Raw genomic sequence first — 20,783 nt, 5'->3', positions numbered from 1 at the left:
TTCGTAGATTATTTCACAAGCCAGCCATGTCGCACAAAATTGACCCCTCCAGACCGAAACCACTGCTTGAAATGCTGTGCTCCTCACGCAGACTTCGCCCACCTCGCATGGACTTGTCCTAAGCTACAGACATATTGGGAACAGGTTTATGTCACACTGGGAGCCATGACGTCGCTGGAGCTTATCCCCACACCAGAAATTGCAACGGTTAACTTTCCCAAAAACATCAGAAGGTTTGCGGCACTTTGGCTATTGCTAGCTAAACGGGAAATAGCGCTGCTATGGGGTCGATGAACTGCTCCTACTCTACAGAATTGGCTACGTAGCCTGGCTTATTGTAATGTAAACTGCGAACTATACGCCTCCCTCATGCCAAGCTCGTCACGCCCTAAAGCCATATGGGGCCCATATAAGGCGTACATTGAAAGGAAATGCCAGAAGGCTTCCTCTCAGGTAGAGAGTGGCATAGTCCCGGAAGGAGTGGTGTGATAGGCCATACATTTGAACATGCTATTTTCTGAATGTTTCTGAATTTCTGAATTATCCTATTTGTGCACGATTGAGGACTTCTACAAAATGGACGACTTTTAGAAAAGGATTAGATATGATAGGCCTGTGTGTTTTCGGGGGATTAATCCGGCGGGCCGAGGGGACCGACACTACTGTGAATTGATATTATGACAATCCTTCCAGCTGTTATGCCTAAATCTCACTTTAAATATAATATATATGTGATTGATTTGTGACATGATACCTGCTAGTGTACCACTCTGAATACTTTTTATTATTGTATAAGAAAATTGGAAAATAAAGATTTAAAAAAAAAAACAACAAAAAAAATGCACATATTATGCTGAACGTTTATGGGGTATATACATGTACGTTTATGGTGAATATACATATATCTATATACATATCACGCTCCAAGTTGCCCTCAGGCGCGGCAGCACCCACCAGCAACTTCTCCGGGTAAAAGCTCAACTCGCACTCTGTGTATTTTCAGTCCTCATGTCGACAATTACTGCCTGACGTGTTTCTGGGCATCCGCCCTCAGCAGAGGCTTCGACGAAGAGATTTGTGCATTTTGGACACACCCACATTTATTTATAATTACCCGCCCATGGATGGGCTCACTCAGGTGAGTAAAACGCAATGTCTTGTGGGCCTTGTAGTGCCTGTCTTAATAAAACCTTGGATGGGCTCACTCAGTGCACCTTCGCCAGCTGGGCGAACTTTGGAGCTTGAATATTTACGTGGCAGGCCCTGCCACGGAAGGTGCGCCACCGCGAGAGAAGGGCGGGTCGAGAGCTGGGAATCAAGCCCGGCTGGGCTCGAGGGTGTCAGCACCGGAATGAAGACCCCCCAGCGCATTGGGCCCATCCAGCGCAGGCATCGGTGGACATCTGCTATCGGCACCCATCCAGGGAAGATAGCGTAGCACTACATATCCCACAATACTGTGGGGAACTGCATTAAAGGCTCCTTCGAGCACAGCCTATCAGGAGGCGGCAAAAACTGTATATGTGGAGCTGCGCACACTGCCAAGATACGGAGAGAAGCGGCCTCTGAAGAAGCTATCATAGCGAAACGCGTCAGGCTGCTACTTTTGCGCTGTGGAGTCTACGAGGTATCACTGACCCCTGTGTGCACCTTCACCAGCTGGGCGAACTTTGGAGCTTGAATATTTACGTGGCAGGCCCTGCCACGGAAGGTGCGCCACTGCGAGAGAAGGGCAGGTCGAGAGCTGGGAATCAAGCCCGGCTGGGCTCGAGGGTGTCAGCACCGGAACGAAGACCCCCCCCCAGCGCATTGGCCCATCCAGGGCAGGCATTGGTGGACATCTGCTATCGGCACCCATCCAGGGAAGATAGCGTAGCACTACATATCCCACAATACTGTGGGGAACTGCATTAAAGGCTCCTTCAAGCACAGCCTATCAGGAGGCGGCAAAAACTGTATATGTGGAGCTGCGCACACTGCCGAGATACGGAGAGAAACGGCCTCTGAAGAAGCTATCATAGCGAAACGTGTCAGGCTGCTACTTTTGCGCAGTGGAGTCTACGAGGTATCACTGACCCCTGTGTGCACCTTCACCAGCTGGGCGAACTTTGGAGCTTGAATATTTACGTGGCAGGCCCTGCCACGGAAGGTGCGCCACTGCGAGAGAAGGGCAGGTCGAGAGCTGGGAATCAAGCCCGGCTGGGCTCGAGGGTGTCAGCACCGGAATGAAGACCCCCCAGCGCATTGGGCCCATCAAGGGCAGGCATTGGTGGACATCTGCTATCGGCACCCATCCAGGGAAGATAGCATAGCACTACATATCCCACAATACTGTGGGGAACTGCATTAAAGGCTCCTTCAAGCACAGCCTATCAGGAGGCGGCAAAAACTGTATATGTGGAGCTGCGCACACTGCCGAGACACGGAGAGAAACGCCCTCTGAAGAAGCTATCATAGCGAAACGCGTCAGGCTGCTACTTTTGCGCTGTGGAGTCTACGAGGTATCACTGACCCCTGTGTGCACCTTCGACAGCTGGGCAAACTTTGGAGCTTGAATATCTATATACATGTATAAATATATATCTATATCTATATACATGTATAAACATATATATATATATATATATATATATATATATATATATATATATATATATATATATATATGTATGTATGTATAAAAATATATCAATCTATATATATATATAAAAAAAATATATCTATCTATATGTGTGTGCACAGCTATTTTTTGCATGTATGCATTAAAAAGCCTGACACTTTCACATCACGGATGGGTGAGGCTAGTATGAGATAACTGGGCCGAAAGCGCTCTCTCCCTGCCTTCCACCTTTCAAACCCCAAAAGCCCTGCACTTGAGCAAAACAGTGGAAACCAACATGAGCTTGGCTTACTTCTTGGGCAACACTGTGAAATTCAAGCGCAGTTTGTAACAGGTTTTGCCTGAATTCTAATTGACTGGCCTGCCGGTAACAGACATCACTCAGCTGCTGCTGCAGGGACTTCAACTCCACAAGGTCCTCTTCATCACCCGCATTCAGGAGAGCAGCAATCTGCTGATTAAGCTCAACATACACAGCAAACCACTCCTGCATATAGGAAAAAACAAAAACGATTAGTTGAAAACAATACACCATATTTGCTACTTTGCATTCTACAGACAGTCAATGGAAATACTGGCATTAGAACTTTCTTTGGCTGTATCTATATTCAAATGAGCCATCTGCTGCAGGTAAACCGAAACTGCGGATGGTTCCAAGGCCCTTGGCCTCTTACCTTAAGTCCAGAAGAACAACCCTGCAAGTCAATTGCAAGTATCCCTATGTAGGGTATGTTTCTCCCATAGGATAATGCCTCAAATCTGACCGCTCTATTTTCTGTTTCTGAAAATTGCTAACTTGAAAAGTACTAACCTAATTCTCGACGATCTTGGTGTCTAAACTAATAAAAAAAAATCTATATTATTTGCCTAAATTGGTGTCAGATTACCTTATTATGTGTTTGATTTATTGACTCTGTGTGTGCAACAAATGCCTAACACTCCCCCAGATAAGCCTAAGGCTGCTTGCTCGACCACTCTACCACAGATAGAGCACCTTGGGATTGTTAAAGGAAGCCCCTGCACAGTAATAAGGGGTACCTGGGCTCTCTACACAGTACACCTCCTTTTGGTACACCATATAAGGAGCAAAATTCCTACAGTAATCACTACGGGTTAGGTATTGCAAAACTAAATGTTTACATAGATCATTTTGGCTGCTTTTTAGGGTAATTACTGCAAGTCACAATAAAATAAGCTTTTGAGACATTAGTAAAAATGCATATGCAAGGAAGAAGTAAAAGGTTCACGTTGATCTTGTATGGATCAATAATTGATATAAGTAACTTCAAACTGAATAAAAGTATCTTACGCTGTGTTGACTCTCAATCTCTTCATGTTTCTGTTGTAAAGCCTGTGATGCACGAATTGAATCTCCTATACCCCACTGGCTTCTCAGTGGTTCAGATCCCGGTCCTTCAAGCCAGTTCACAACCTGTAAAATATATTGAAATGTATAAGAAGCAAAGATGAACGCCAAAGGGCCTACTGTTAAGGAAAACTGTTCTGATGGCATTCAGCAAGTGAAAAAAGCATTTTAATTAGAATGGGATGTTTAAGGGGGTGCAACTAACAGCATTTAGTCAGGTTACAAATGAGCCATTAGTTTACATGTGTTCAAGAGTTGATGGTTTTCATTAACCTTAGGTCACCTAATCTCAGAAGCTGGTAAGGAGCAATACATTGGAAAAACGTAAGGTTCCTTTCTTATCCGTGACGACAATAAATGAGCTATACAAATCATACATTACTTGCTACCATGCTTTGGTTTCATCTTCTGACACTAATCCCTGAGGTGCGGCGCAAGTATCAGCACTGCTCGTCAACCAGCAAGGCATGGCCAGCAGCTATATATTAGTAGTATATATTCCAAAGAAGGATGAGTTAATCAACTCTGTAAAAATGTGTTACTTTAACTATTTGCAATTTGATTTTTTTTAGACAACTGTATAACATTATACTATTTCAAAACACACATTTTATTTATGGCTTTAAAAATATATTAATGGCACCTACTTCTCATTTAATACGGACATGAAAACAACTTATGGAAAGTATCGAGGCACGTTTGTACCACCAACTGCAATGTACATTTCCCTGGGGCTAGGACTGGCAACTCACCCAGTGAAAAAGAACCAAGAAAGAATGTTTAAACTTTATGAAATTTGATCTTTCGCCAGCATCACAGAGGACATTTTCTTTTTGGTTTTAATTTTTTTTTACCAGTAGCAGCCACTTACTCCTTAACTTGGACTGCATATGAGAATACAGTGTTACTGAACAGATCTCTTTGTTCTGGGACTGAGGGAGCAAATCTGAGCAGTGCCTTGACCGCATCCTCTATTATCTCACAACGAAATGTGACAAAATCATGGAGTTTCTCAAAAACTTTACAATTAGTTTATGTCATGCTCGTTCTAAACCAGTTAGGCATCACCTGGATGTGCTCTTTTCTACAGGTCCCTTAAATGAATTTAAAACCATATTAGCTCCTAAAAAGAGCTCGAACCCGGATGAGCTCTTTCAGATAAACCTGACAAATAATGCACCCAATCATAATACACTGAACTGGCTAAAACTAATAACACATCATTCATTAAAAAATCAATCCATTGTATCCTCATAGAAAAATGTAGTCGTCTTTCTACAAAAAATGGTCATAAATACTTTACCCAATTCCTAATCTTCCTTTGTATCCCAATAGATGTGAACTATTGTCATTATTCAAATTAAATAATGGGTATTACACAATCTTGCTTCCAATCACTTCCAGTAAACACAGGAAATTACTGGACAACCACAAAGACCTAGCACAAGATGGTAACTCCCCACTGCTACGAATATTCTCGCCTCATATTTATTTGACAGAATCCATCAAATTCTTCACTGCATGGCTTTAGCCCAGATGCAATACTGTGCATCAGTACAAATGCTATTTGTCCAAATAAGTCACTAAAAATCTTCCAAGATGTGTTGCTTGGGTATCACCTTTTTCAGTATCCTTTTCAATGCATATTTTCCCACTTGCGTCTATTATTCATTTTCATAAAAGCTCACAGCATATGTAGGTAGGTGGTACATGATTCCACCAAAGAGTGAACAGTAGTGCTAACAGCTCGCAGAGAATATCATGCACATCCAATCTTCAACAGCATTGACCGAAATGGCACTAAGGTAGAGATCCTTTCCAATGGACTATACACTTGTCCACTCCTTCGCTGATGGAGCCCTGCCCCCAGAAAAAAAGGCAAAGTCAAATTCATATTCAAATCTCTAATGTATCCCACATGTTGACTATGTCATTAAAAATCACACTTTACCAAGTGCTAGACAACCTACTCCCACTTCGACCAATAAATGACACTCATAGCTATCACAGAGTCAGGGCTAGCTGATTGGAATGCACTGCTGCTTGGCATTCCTAAAAATATACAGATACAATGCAAATTGCTTAAAATGATTAGACTAATAAATTCACCTGTCAAGCACAGATCATTTTTATTTGAAGGCGCTCCACTAGTTCCATATTGTAGCAATTAAAATAAAGACACTCTTGTTTCAGCATGTCTTCTGAAAAACGGGGCAGTAACACATTCAAGACAGTATCTGCCAACATCAACCTGTAAGATCACCCACTTCAAATAAAAGCACAAACACCACTTTAACCCCATCTTTCCGAAACCCCCATCAAATGCTTGGATCATTTTGGGTTTTCCAGATTGCATCAACCTCCCACACCCCATCCAACATTCACCAACATTCACACCACATCCAACATTCACGCCATACTCCACATAAGAAACAAAAGTGATATCCTTACTCTCCTCCATCCTCCCCACCCTCTGCTGGTGCACCAAAAATTCTCATAACCTGAAATACCTAAAGATGTCCACACACACTACCTACAGAAAGAGTAGTGTGCGTCAATAAAAAATGTAAGGTGGTCATAGCAGAATAAGATGTTTTACAACTCTAGAGGAGACCATCAACCAACCACATTGACAAAAAAGCCTCCAGTTCCACAAAAGTATATTGAGATGCATTGGTAGAATCTCTTCCTGCTCCATACACGCTGCAAAATTATGGAAATCCCCTCTGGGGAAACCGAAAGATCAAAGATAAACTTGAATTGAAGGAGGAAGTAATGCTCTGGCTATTCCCAGATTGAAGGAGGAAGTAATGCTCTGGCTATTCCCAAACAAATGATGAAGGCTTACAACAATTAATAAGCAGATCGCATCACCCACATCTGGAGCTATAGGCATAGGATTATTCAGGACCATACCTCTTCAAGAATCAAATATCTTCCCCTCAAGAAAGTTAGGCTTGATGACATGCAGCGGTATCGTTCACTCAACTTCATTCTCCCGCAGGGATAAGAGCAGTGAAAAAATTGCAGCAACAACAGAAATGCATTCCACTGCTCATTATGAATGATGCCAAAACAGTTCTCATGTGGGCCACACTCGTGCCCCATTCCTTACAACCTGAAATGACAATCAAATATTATACAAAATTTTTTATCGTTCAAAAACCTTTATTGCACCTTCAAAGTTACACAGCGGAAGGCCTACAACCCAACAGGCTGGCCGCTATAACGATCCTGTAATCATCATGCAGTATCATCAAGTTATTGACAGAATGTCAGTCATGTTGAACACCATTGTAACTGCACCGACGAAGAGGCACATTGTATTCATTATAATGTTAATCAGTACTGGTTCTTGATTTTCTATTTTTACAAAAACAACAAAACAAAAGAAACTCAAGGAATCACATTGCGGTCATGGTTTGTTCGATATCGGTCGTGTTTAACTGAGTCACGAAATGTTCCCCCATTAGAACTCCACCCTGTCCCTCCAACACTGCCTGAGATGCAAGTTATTGGGAGTATTCCGGCTACGTTGATCTCTACTCCCCAGTAACCTCCCTCATTCGTCCCATTATACCATACTGCCAAATCTGGTGAAACCCATGGTCTAAGGCGTCCCTCCCCATCATACTCTGTGAGAATCCTCATTCCTCCTCACCCTCCCCATCTGACACATCCTGGTCATCTTCCGGCAGTGGATCACATATCTCCCCTCTGTACACGTTCCACTTGGTCCAAATTTTGTTCCACTTCCCCGGACAAGCTCGATTAGAGTACACCGCCCTTTCTGTCACCTTCACCCTATTCATGTTCAGGCACCATTGCGTCTTTGTTGGCACTTCTGCCGCTCCCCATCGCTGTGCAATATCACGTTTCGCCACTATCAAGCCCACTGTGACCCAAAGTTGACCGTGTCTGGATAGATCAGTAGGTTCCCATATATTTAGGAGGCACCTCTTTGGTTCAGGCCACAGTGAGATCTCCAATGCCTGTGACATTGTTCGCAGTGTTTGTCTCCAGAACTCCTGGAACCTGGGGCAGTCCCATATGGTGTGAAAAAACGTGCCCTCCTCCCCGCACCCACGAAGGCAGTAAGGGTGTTGTGCTCTGTGGATACGGTGTAACATAGTCCTCGTGTAATACACCCTATGTAACACTTTCAGTTGCACAAGTCTCAGTCGTGCGGAGATGCCTACTTCCTTAGGCGATGCTATTGCCTCATTCCATTCATGTTCGTCCATTTCACTAGTGTCTCCCTCCCATTTCTCCTTCAAAGGGGCCAGTGGGTCCGGTAAGTTGTAAAGTAGTTTGCGGTATGTGAGTGATGTCGCGCGTTCAATCATAAAGTCAGTGAGAATGCGGTCCTCCAGCGAGGACGATTCTGGCAGCTCCGTGTCCGGGGGCAGAGCAGCCAGTAACGCATGTTGTATCTGAATATATCTATATAACTCCCTCTCACCCAGGTCGTAGAGCTCCCTCAATCTACTAAAAGGCACCACACCTCCCCTCTCCCAGAGATGCCACACTGTAGATATACCTATAGTATCCCAGTGTGAAAATCCTCTGCTGTTTCTCATGTTCCCTAAGGCTCGAGAGTCCCACAGTGGGGTAAGCTTGGTAATTCTCCCCTTCCATCCCAGGGTTGCTGTCGCTGTGTGCCATATTGCCACAGTTAGTCTGGTGGGCCCCACCAAGTTGCGCATTTTACGTTGGTCATACAACGGAGCCAATAAACTATTTGTGCCTAATTGTGCCCTGTCCGCCTGAAATGCTGGTTCATTTTGTGGAGTGTGTAGCCATTGGTTGATGGGTTTCAGGTGTGCCGCCCAATAATACAATTTCAGATTAGGCAACGCAATCCCGCCATTGTACCATCCCCTGTGCAATTTGGGTTGTGCGATGCGCGCCGGGAGGTTCCCCCATAGAAGATTGGATACCACTGCTGCCACTTTCTGAAAGAATCCCGGAGCCACCGGATATGGTGTGTTTTCAAGTATGTACAGAAATCGGGGCAAAGCCAACATTTTATACAGTGCCGCCCTTCCCAGTAGCGTTAAAGGCAGCCCCCACCAAAACTTAACGTCCTGCTGGAGTCTTTCCAAGTGGGGCCCCAGATTTTTGTCCATGAACTCCGAGGGGTCCCTAGTGACCTGGATACCCAAGTATTTAAATGACGAGCCTGCTATCTTCAGGGGGCAGTCTGCATTCAGTGTCGGGACCGGTCCCTTCAGTACATATAGTTCCGATTTGCTCCAGTTCAACGTGTATCCTGACACCCTACCATGCCTATCACAGAGATGAAATAGAGCCGGCACCCCGCGTTCTGGGTCCGTTAGATATACTAGCATATCGTCTGCATAGAGTGAAAGCCGGTCCTCCCATCCCTCCGCCCAGCGTATGCCCGTCAGGAGCGGCGAGGTCCTTATTAGAGTGGCTAGGGGCTCCAATGAAATCGCAAATAGTAATGGTGAAAGGGGGCACCCTTGACGTGTGCCCCTTCCCAGTGGGAATGTTCGCGAGATATGGCAGTTTGCTACTACCTGTGCAACCGGATCAGCGTATAACAGTCTAATCCATGCGATAAACCGGGGGCCGAATCCCAAACGTGACAGAACCTCAAATAAGTAGTTCCACTCCACAAGGTCAAAGGCCATCTTGGCATCAAGGGTTAATATCACTGCTTGTGTTGCGATCGATTCCGCCCTGGCCAGCACTCCATGCAGTCTACGCAGATTCAATGCCGTATTTCTATGGGGCATAAATCCGGACTAGTCCGGGTGTATGAGGGACGGCAGATGAGGCAAAATCCTGGTCGCCAAGAGCTTAGCGAGGATTTTAGCTTCTGCATTAAGCAGCGAGATGGGGCGATACGAGGAGCAATCCTCAGGTGGCTTCCCTGGTTTGGGGATGGCTACTATAGTTGCCAACCTCTGATCTAGTGGAAGGAAGCCTTTCTCTAAACATTCCTTAAACATCGCTAGTAGATGCGTGCTGAGGCTCTCGGGCGACGCTTGATACCATTCTATAGGTATGCCGTTGGGTCCCAGCGCCTTACCCGGATTCAACGCATTAATAGCCACCTGGATTTCTTCAGTAGTGATGTCTGCATCTAACTCAGTTGCCGCCTCCGAAGAAAGCGTCCGGACCTCTATCTGTTCTAGTGCCTCTCTGGCCATCTCGGGTGTCACCATGCTCTCAGGGGTGTAGACCCCCTCGAAGTGGGCTGCGAGCTTCTCAACTATTTGTTCTGGTGTAGTGTGCATCATCCCCAGATTATCCCTCACTTGTTGGATTCCTCTAGAACTTCCTCCTCTCCTGTCAAGCAACGCCAGCATCCTGCCTGCCTTGTCTCCGACCTCATAAATCCTATTCTGTGTGTCTGTCATTTGCCCTTTAACCTGAACCCGTAAGTGGTCAGTGTAAAGCTGCTGTTGAAGGTTAAGTGCGTGTAATGTGGCCGGAGGGGGGTTTTGTTCATGTGCCGTCGTCAATTCCTGCAGCGTTAATTCCAAGTTAGCTAGTTCCTGAGCCTGTTCCCTTTTGTAGCCCGTGATTGAATTTATGGCTTGCCCCCTGAAAACCGTCTTATACGCCTCCCATATGACCTCTGAGGAGCGTACTGAGTTTACATTCTCATTGAAATACTGTGTCGTCACTTTTGTAAGAGCCTTGCGAACTTGGGGAATCTTTAGATACGCAGCGTGTATGGGGTATATGAGTTTGCGTGATTTCTCCTGAGTGGAGATCGTAAGAGTAAGTGGGGAGCGGTCCGAGATTCCCCGGGGGTGAATTTCTACGGTGTCTATATGGTGGATACCATTGCCCAGGGCCAGGAAGTGGTCTATTCTCGACATACTGCCGTGCACTGCGGAGTGGAAGGTGTATTGTTTAGCCGTAGGGTGGGTGTACCTCCAGACGTCAATGAGACCCATGGCCGTTAAGAAACGTTGGAAGCGGGGGGGGGGTCCTCCCGTGGGAATTGGCGGTGGGAACCTATCAAGCTGTGTATCTAAAATGGCGTTGAAGTCCCCCCCAAAAATGACGTCCCCCTCGGGGAGGGTCAGTATAAAGTCAGCCAGTTTCGGGAGTTGCACCGAGTGAAGTGCCGGTGGGATATATACAGAAATCAAGTTAAGGAGCCTACCCTCCCACTGTCCTTGCAGTGCCGCGAAGCACCCTTGATCGTCAGTCTTAGTTTGTAAGGGAATGAACTGTGAGGATTTCTGTATCAGGATACCAGTCCCCCTGGATCCCGACGTGAAGTCCGAGTGGACTACCATCTTATAACCTCTCCTATCCATGGCCTTGGTTGCTTCCCCCGTCAAATGTGTCTCTTGTAGTAGCGCTATAGTGGGTTTCTGCCTTTTCAGTGCGGTCAGTACCAGTCCTCGTTTTACCTTATCGCCCAGCCCTCTCACATTCCAAGTCAGTAATCGTAGGGATCTGCCCTGTGAATCTGTTTCTACTCTTTCCGCTCCGTGTGCTTGGTCATCAGCCATTTGCAATTATGAGGTCCTTGGCACTTCTGACATGATTCGTGTCATGAGTGCCGGCTTTGTACCTGTTTAATAAACTGCTTAGGGTCCTCATGGAAGAGCTAGACCAGTGCTGCGTGTACCAAACCTTTGTCAAACCGCCTGCATGCAGAACAGTATTCTTCGACCTTACATGTGTATTCCGAACTGTGTCAAAACAACCCCCCGCCCTCACCCCCCCCTGCACCCCTGCTTAACGGACTTCCAACTGCCCGCCACCCCAACTGAGCAGAGTGCTTAACCCATCCCACAACCAGAGTATTTGCGTGTAGGGGGAGAGCGTCTCCCAGAGCAGGCGGCATCCCTGCTTACTTCCGGGGCTAACCAGGCCAGCGTCTATCTGCAACTGCAAACCAGTATGTCCATAAACAAAGACAGCATCCATTAAAGCCTCTTATGTTCCAGGACATTCTTCTCCGTCGGCCCCTGCGAGTCCCTGAGTCGGGGATCCTCCCGCTCCTCCTCTGCCTGATGTCTGCGACCCTGTCCGACTATCTTCTCTGTGCCCGTGGTTTGATCTATGAGTTCTCCGCGGCTGGTCCGTAGTGCGCCAACCCTCGAGCCAATCCCTGGACGCATCCGGGGAGTCGAAGAACCAGACCTTTTTATCTGCTACCACTCGGAGCCGGACCGGGAAGAGCATCGAGTAAGGCAATTCTTTTTCCCTCAGTGTCCTTTTCACCTCTAGAAAAGTTCTCCTTCTCCTTGAGACCTCCGCCGTATAGTCTGGGAAAAAGGACACCCTCGAGTTCTGGATCTGAATGGCTGGTGCCACTCTTGCCGCTTGTAAAATGGCGTCCTGGTCCCTGAAGTTAAATAGTCTCGCTAATATTGGCCTCGGCGGTCCTCCTGTCTTTGGCTTACCCCCTGGCACCCTGTGGGCCCTTTCCACAGAAAAGAAATGTGAGAGGCCTTTAGGCTGGAGCCGAGTTTTGATCATATCCTCCACGTAGAGGTCCATCGCTCCCGTATCTTCAGATTCCGGTACGCCTAAAATTCGGACGTTGTTTCGCCGAGAGCGTCCTTCCTGATCGTCAAGTTTGTCTCTGAGTATTTTGTTGTCCGCTTGCAGTTTACCCATTTCGATTTGTAGTTCCGACACATCCTCGACTAAGGATTTGGTCACCACCTCAACCTGTTTAACTCTCTCATTCATCTTCTGGAGGTCCGCTCGTATCAGGGTAACCTCAGTTGCCGTAGACCCCACTGTCGCCTGCACCTGAGCCAATGCCGCCAGAACATCCTCCAGTGTAGCTTTCTTCGCCCCTTCAGTTTCCGTCATTTTCCCCGTGGGCTTGCGTTATTCCTGGGGGGGAGTCTGCTTCTCATATGCGAACTTATCAAGCTTGGCCAGCGTGGAGTTGTGCCTGGGGCCTCTGTTCGCCATGTTGTGTCGCCGACGAGCGTTCTATTCACCCACAGAGGAGCAGTATCTGGGCAGTGGGAGGGTGTCCCACGTACCTTCTGGTTGATGCCTGCGTGTATTCGCGATAGTCATGCCGCAGTGCGTGGTACAGGTCTCACCTGGTGGGCCCTCGTCTGCTGGGTCTTCCGTTGGCGACAGTGTAGGATCGGGCAGCGCCCTGTGCAAGTTATGGACAACTGGAGTGTCCCCCCCCCCCTCTTTCCAGGTGGAGAAGGGCTCCGTACACCTCCCCAGTACTCCCGAGCAGTGTCGCGGCTCAATCAGCCGACTGAGCCTGTAGGAGCAAACCACGCAGTGGCCAGGTTAGTCGGGCCTATGTCGCCTTTTCTTTGCGCTGTCCAGCGCGTTTGTATATCACTGATCCGGAGCCCCTTCTCTAAAAGGCAGGCGTTCGACCTCCAAGCTGCCTAGCGTCACTTATGTTCCAGCACTAAGGGGGAGGGGGTGGGTGAGGGGACCCAATTCCTCGCAGGCTCTCAGTACTGCCTGCACCGCGTCCCCCAGATGGTACACCTCCAAATGTTCACGTGAAAAAATGTCGGATCGCCTCACCACTCACCCGGGATTACCCCTGTGCGTAATGTGCCAGGCGGACTTTCGTAGCTGGTCCCGCTTTTGTTTCTCGGGGTCTCTGCCCACGATGCGAGTCCGCCGCCCAAGATGGTTGTTCCGCCCTTACGGGCCGCGGCGTGCTCTATGGTGCGTTCCGTGCATTTTCGCCGGCAGCGCTCACTTGTTCGGGCCTCCGCCCGGCCCTTTGCCGCCTATGGATGCTCTCCGACTGGTTGCACTCGGCTCGGCCGGAGGACCAGCACTTCCGGCCGGCGGCACCCGCCAGGACACCGCTTCCGGTCGAACTCGGTCTGCCTGATACGTCGCTGCTGCGAGGCGGTCAGTAGGCCCCTCTTCTCTCCTCGTCTTCCCGTCAATTGTCGGGCCGCCGCTGTCTTCAAAGTGCTCCGATGGGCGCCGCACGGACGCCGGACCTAGTCCGCCCCGAATGGTAATAAAATCTTTCGGATTAATATTACGGATCTATGTGGGAAGCCGCCTTGCCGCGGGAGCCTCCCTAAGCTGCGGCCGCCATCGTTGGCTGCTAGCCACGCCCCCCAATATACAACATTTTTGCATTCTATCCCTCATTCTACTACACACATGATGTGATCAATGACAGTATACAAACACAACACTGGGCATTACATAGGAACGTAAACCCTTCTCACAAAGGTCACAGAGAAATCTAACATTCTTTCAACCAAGTACATCAGATAAAGCTGAATGCTACCCTATCTCAGATGTGGTTTGGCACCTTGTGAAGAGCAAGAACAATTTTATAAAGCAACCGCAGTAAACTACAATATAATACTGGGCACACAAAACATGCTTAGGGTGGAACACAAGAGACAAAACGTAATATAAAACGATATTTAGCAATGAATAAACAATACCATGTTGCTCTGGAACATTAATAGGCATAGAAGCGTTACTCAAAAGTAAACTTATTAAAAAATAATGTAAAACAGCCAATGAATAAACAGCAGAATGGCTGAAGTTCACCTTTTCATATAATGAAAAGAAAGAGCAAAGCTTAAAAAAATAACAGAGTATATGTCACACACTTCGCGCAAAGCCCTCAGTAACAGATTACACAATGGTGCTGTTGGGCAAATAAAATAGGAGTCTGCTTGAGGAGGATAATAGAAGACTGAAGTGAAGAGCCTCCCTGCGTATCTTGGCGACACAACAGTAGATTGAAGGCCAGAATCAACATTCAAGATAGTCAGAAAACTGTGCTGTTCCTTATATAATATAGAAAAGATCCTCAATCATTCCAATTTTGACTTTCTGTATGGGTGGTCTGGCTTCCTCAGGTTGACAGAAAAACAAGACATGCTGGAGACCATGTCACAGAATGCTGCACTGGGCTGTGGCAGAATTTCACAGCATGCAGCAGGAACTCTACGTGGTTTGCCAGAACCACATGGGTTAAGTAAGCAACTCCTCTAGCATGCAACATCACGCAAAATAAACACATCCTTGCTTTGTAGTTTTAAACTATTGATTTATAGGAGCACCACAGCGCCCAGACCATGTTGCATTGTGAGCACTGCAGGTCACACCACATTCAAAATGTTTTTGGTTTCGGAAGCTAAGGTCTTGAGAATTATTTTAAACTACTGGAAAGCCATTGTTAACCTGGCTAAAAGCAAAAAATGATGTAGGATCCCACTGCTACAGTAATAGCAAGCTTCATCTGGTGTCGATAGAGAAGCAATAGGTATATTTGATTCTATCCTATCTTGGCTGTTTATGGTTTATTTGCTCAATATGCTGCTTTCAATATCTTAAGTAATCAGATTAAAATATTTCTCTGTCATTTTTCTTTAAAAACAGTTTTGCTGTCTTTTATCAGTTAAGGTCATCAATGTCTTTGCTATGACTTTTCTTGTGAATGGTATGCTGTTTTAGTATGTTTCACTTCATTGTCTACTGTAGTCCTTTCTTCTGTTTTGGTTCACCTAAATTGATTTCATCATTCGTTTATTTGAAGACTGAACTGACCTACTGTATTATAGAATTAAGTGTCTAATCATAGGAGGTGAAGAATGTGTCTTTGAGGTGTGTTTTAGCTTTTTGTTGCTTGATCAAGACATGTAAATGGTAGGTCAAGTGTTTGCTTTACCAGTGATCTCAAACTGAGGAATTATTTTCTTTAACCCTTGAAAACTCTTTTGTTTTGGTGATTTTATTGTCTTTGTGATGCTTTTATTCTTTCATCTGTAAAGTTTTGATCTGCATTAAGGATTTTTATGATGCATTTATATCTCCGTAATCAGGCGGACTGAACTCGGCGTATTAATATGTGCAAAGTGGTTTGAAGGTCGTATTGGGATTCTACATGCGTATGCATTTTAAAGGATGGACTAAGTTAAAAAAAAACAATTTATGGTATGTTGATTTCAGGAAACAGTTGATAAGAGTTCCTATCTGTGCTAATTGAATGCCAAAGATGGCTAATTTGCTTCTTCCGCTTCTGGTTTTAATAGTGTTGTACATCGATTGGTGATTTATACACTGGCATTTCACACCATTATGTTTCACATATTTAAAAATACATTACATTTATTACATATTTCCAATTGTAGGCATAGGGAGATAAGTAATTTGCCCAGAGTATCATGATTTACAAACCAGTGCTGGAATTAGAACTCTGGTCACTACTTTCCAAGCCACCAGCTTTAAATAATTTGAAAGAAATAATGTTGGTCCTTCTTCTACTTTCATGTGGGTGCTGTTGTTTTTCAGCCAACATTTTGCTTACAGCAGGTTATTAATACCAGGTGATCACTGCTTAACGTCTATCTTATTTTCAATTAGTTTATATCTTCTAGCCTTTGGTTACCACAATCCTCCTATGTTCACTCACCTCAAATGTTGTATATGCAGTAGCCATTTTGCATGCGTAACCATTATATTTTCTTTTAGAATATCATATTCTAGAGCACTGCATCAATGAAGTTCTCTTATACCTTGTTTCTCAGTTCCTGGCTATACTGTGTTTAGATTATGTATGAATTGTGTTAGTTTTCCCATTTTTATTCTGCGGCAGTTTTATTATGCTAAGAACAAGCAAAAATGTTGAATCCTCTACATTACAACACATTGCAGTGCTCAATATCGTCAAAAGAATTATAGACAGTTGTAGGAAGCTGGCTCTGCATATACTATACCAAAAAGGGGTACAGTGGAACCCCAAAGGTAGGCAGAGGTAAAAGTAGATAGGATCTTGCTCTCTATTTGTGGTAGTGGGGGCGAGTGGGTAGTGTTAAGCATTTGTTGTACACACTCAGGCAGCAATTGATGTCACACACTCAAACACTGAACTAGGACTAATTTGTTTGGAACAAAAATATTATTAAGTTATTTTATTTCTAGAACCAAGCCAAGCCTGGTGCAGGTAAGTGAAATAAATGCTTTGCAAAATCTTATGCAATGTTTTTACAGTTGAATGCAGGTTCAAATGCAGTTGATTGAAGTACAGGTAAGTCAATGTTTCGAAATGACTATTAAGTTACTTTACAGATTACTTTGTACGTTTAATTTTTAGATTACTTTTTAAGTTACTTTTACTTTACTACTGAAGTTAACGGTTTGCAGGCAAGTACAAGTTTTTGGGAGTTGGTATTTTGGGGTTTAGACCAGGGTTTCCCCAGGGTCGAGGATGCACTCTCAAAGCACCCTCAGTGGTACTAGGGTAGCCTGGTGCAGAGTGCTGAGGCCAAATGTTATCCAAAGGGGGAAAGGGGGCCTCCGGTTGGTGGCTGGTCACGAGCAGGCCACAAGGTTGTGGGAGCAAAGTTCCAGGTTTTGGGCTATGGGAAAAGGGGGATCCAAGTTATCACACAAGGTGCAGCCGCAGCGGCGATGCGGCAGCTGAGTGCAGGGCACTGTTTTGGCATTGGGTGCCTTGTTGTTTTCAATAGGAGTAGCCGGTTTTGGATTTCCTGGGCAGGTAATTTGGAGGGCTCTGGGACGAAGGTGCACCTCGGGTTTTTTCTCCAGGGCACAGGGAGGCTGGATGCAGGGTGTCTTTTGAGGTTGAATTTCACCTTACCAGGCCACTCGCGGTTGGGGTGTGTGGTCTCAATGCAGAGGTAGCAGGTGACGTCTGGGTGTCCTGGAGGGGTCAACTCACAGTGCACTCGGATTCTGGAGCGCTGGGGGATCTTGTTGGGACCGGTGGTTCCAGGCATCGGGTTTCTTTGTCCTTATCAGGCTCGGAGTCTTTATTGGCTGTTTCTTTTGAATGGAGCTGCTGTTCACAGGAGATCCAATCTTTGTTGAAGGCAGTCAGTCCTCCCAGTGGTTCTAGAAGTCACTGGCTGCAGGACAAGGAGACTTTTGGTGCAGGGTCTCTGGAAACTGCAGACGGGCCCGTAGGCTGCTCCCTCTGCTGGACATCTTCGTTCATTCTTCTTTTTAGGTTGCAGGAATCTGTCTTCTTAGTTCAGGCTGTCCCCTAAATACTGAATTTAGAGGGCATTTTAGGGGTCTCTGGGTCAGTAGTCAATGGGCTACTGACCTTAGGGTGAGTACACCCTTGGTGTTCCCACCCCACGTGGGGGAATGGACATAATTCCTAATCGGAGATGGCAGGCACTGAAGAGTGGGCTTCACCTCGCCTCCCCCAACTGAGGGGTGGAATTGGCAGAGGTGGGCACACCTTCAGGCTGTGCTAATATTTCCTGGCGAAAAGGAGGGAAGACAGGAAGGGGGCCTGCTCCTGAAAGCAGGAAAGGCTGGGGGTCGGCCGCAAGGTCTTTGAAGCTCATCTGCCACAGATGGCTCTTCCTGGCCTGGGGGAGGTGTGACCACCTCCGCCCACAAAAGGCTTTGTTTCTGGGCTCAGGGAGTGTAACATGCCGAACCTACCTAGTGACACCGATAATGAGGACTGGCGGATCCCCAAACATCCCTCTGTGGCTTTCATTTCTCCTCAACAGGACCCCTGGACTGCAAAATCCAGAAACCCAACCTGTGACAACGATTCGCCAGAATGGAGTGCCTACGGATGGGAAAGCCAGGAGGACTTGACCCCGCCCTGTGACGTCATCTACTACGGGTCCTTAATCCAAAGGGAATCCCGAAGGAGGTGTGGCAGAAACCTGAAGGAGGCGGCGGGATGGAAGACAAGCCAGCAGTGTTGTTCGGGGAAGCAAGACCTGGGAAGGAGGAAGAGGACGTGGAGAGTTGGAGCCGAAGCAGTCCAAAGGAGCCAGGAGGCCAACGACACCACGAGTCGCCCAGCCACGCTCCTGGAGGAGCGTGGCTTGAGCAGGTACGCAAGCGCTGCACAGGCTGGGTGGGGAGGCGGGATAGAGGGACCCCGCAGCTCCTGAAGCCGTAGCCTCACCGATTTCATTTATTTGTTTTTTTTGTTTCGGGTACCTACACTTTTTTTGGGACACAACGCACCTTGCTCCTTATAAATTGGTCACAAGTGCAGCACGTGTGTTCGGGTGCTCCCTCACTATCCACCCTTGCATTTAAAATAGAGAATAAGGAAACTTACGGAAGTGTTCTTTTTTTTTAATGTTCCCTGCTTTATGGACCCGGAGTTTACAAGAGGCCGCTGCAAGTCCAGAAGGGAACGAGTGAGAAGGGAGTAAAAGAGAGAACGGAGTCCTTATCAGAAAGAGGAAGTCGTAAAACATTCTTCTGAAAGTCTGAGCTTAAGAAGAAAAACTGTATTGAAGGCAATAAAATCCTCTTTGCCCCAACTTGGTGTTTGTGCTAGTCACTTACCCACGCAAAAGGGAGCAAAGGCTCCAACCCCAGGGGTCCAGAAGGAAAATGCTACTTACCAGTATGCATCTGTTCTTGGCATGTAGAGCTGCAGAGTTACACACTGTTGCATAGATCGCCATCTAGTGTTGGGCCCGGATGTTTGCACTTGTTTTTGTCCTGAAAAGTTCTTTGGAAGTCACGAGATAGGTGACTCCTCCTTTGGATCACATTGCGCATGGGCATCGGCTCCATCCTCAGATTGTTTTTCGCCATTAGGGAAATGATGGAGCTTTGCAAGAAAAGGATGGATGTCCATGTAAGCTGTATCTAATTAAGATAATACTGGAACAGATAAATGTAGCCGGGGTGGCGGGTGGGCGTGTGCAGCTCTACATGCCAAGAACAGATGCATACTGGTAAGTAGCATTTTCCGTTTGCGGCATATGAGCTGCAGATTACACAGCAGTACCCACTCTTAGCAGCGACCACCAGTATCTGTTGCAGTAGTTTGAAATAGTGTTTTGAGTACAGTCTGGCCTACAGTAGCTTTTTGTTTAGTTTGCAAATCTACACAATAGTGTTTTGTGAATGTGTGCGGTGTAGACCATGTAGCTGCTTTGCAGATGTCATCTAAGGGAATGTTCCCTAAAAATGCCATTGAAGCCCCTCTAATTCTTGTAGAGTAGGCTTTAGGAGGAACAGATAATGTACGTTTAGCTTTGTGGTAGCACATTTGTATACATTTGACAATCCACCTGGCAATCCCAGATTTTGATATAGGGTTGCCTTTGTGTGGTGGTGAGAAAGACACGAAAAGTTCTTTGGTCTTACGAAAGGGTAGTATAGTAACGCTCTTTTTACAGGCATGAAGAGCTCTTTCTGCGACGGATTGTGGCTGCGAGAAAAAAAATGGGCAGTTCCACAGATTGATTGAGGTGGAAGGGAGAAGTGACTTTAGGAAGGAATTTAAGATTAGTACAGAGAACGACCTTTTTATGATGCATTTGCAGGAAAGGTTCTTTAATAGTTAGTGCTTGTTCTCCGTAGAGATGTAATAGCTACTAGGAACGCAACCTTCCATGTTAAGAATTGTAGTTCACATTTATGTCAAAGTTCGAAGGGAGGTCCCATTAACAGTGTGAGAACAATGTTTAAATTCCACACCGGTGAAGGTGGTGCTCTGGGAGGAATTATTCTTTTAAGGCCTTCCCAAGGCAGACCCCAGGACCTCAAGAACTTCCGGCCAATCTCCCTGCTCCCGTTCCCGGCGAAGGTCATCGAGAAAATAGTCAACAGACAATTAGCCCGCCACCTCGAAGACAACAACATCTTGGACCCGTCCCAGTCCAGATTCAGACGAAACCACAGCACGAGACAGCCCTCATCGCCGCGACAGACGACATCAGGCGCCAACTAGACAACGGCGAAACATCAGCCCTCAACCTCCTGGACCTGTCAGCCGCCTTCAACACAGTCTGCCATCGCACCCTAAAGACACGCCTCCAAGAAGCCGAAGAAAAGGCCCTCGACTGGACCACGTCCTTC

At 46.4% G+C, this 20,783-nt stretch overlaps 1 protein-coding gene across 4 annotated transcripts in view; it reads right to left on the bottom strand.

Moving 5' to 3' along the window:
• The window catches only part of SESTD1 (SEC14 and spectrin domain containing 1), a 372,853-nt gene that overhangs the window by 152,821 nt on the left and 199,249 nt on the right, over nucleotides 1-20,783 (bottom strand). For all 4 annotated transcript variants that reach the window (XM_078681488.1, XM_078681487.1, XM_078681489.1 and 1 more), the window contains 2 exons: nucleotides 3,930-4,052; nucleotides 2,913-3,107 (listed from right to left, as the gene is read on the bottom strand). In XM_078681488.1, coding sequence (XP_078537614.1) covers nucleotides 2,913-3,107; nucleotides 3,930-4,052 — 318 coding nt within the window. The remainder of the gene's footprint in view (nucleotides 1-2,912; nucleotides 3,108-3,929; nucleotides 4,053-20,783) is intronic.

This window comes from Lissotriton helveticus, chromosome 3_1, assembly GCF_964261635.1.
Source record: "Lissotriton helveticus chromosome 3_1, aLisHel1.1, whole genome shotgun sequence".
Classification (NCBI taxonomy): domain Eukaryota; kingdom Metazoa; phylum Chordata; class Amphibia; order Caudata; family Salamandridae; genus Lissotriton; species Lissotriton helveticus.
Note: the sequence above shows the minus strand (reverse complement) of the source record. Positions and strands in the feature narration are given on the sequence as shown.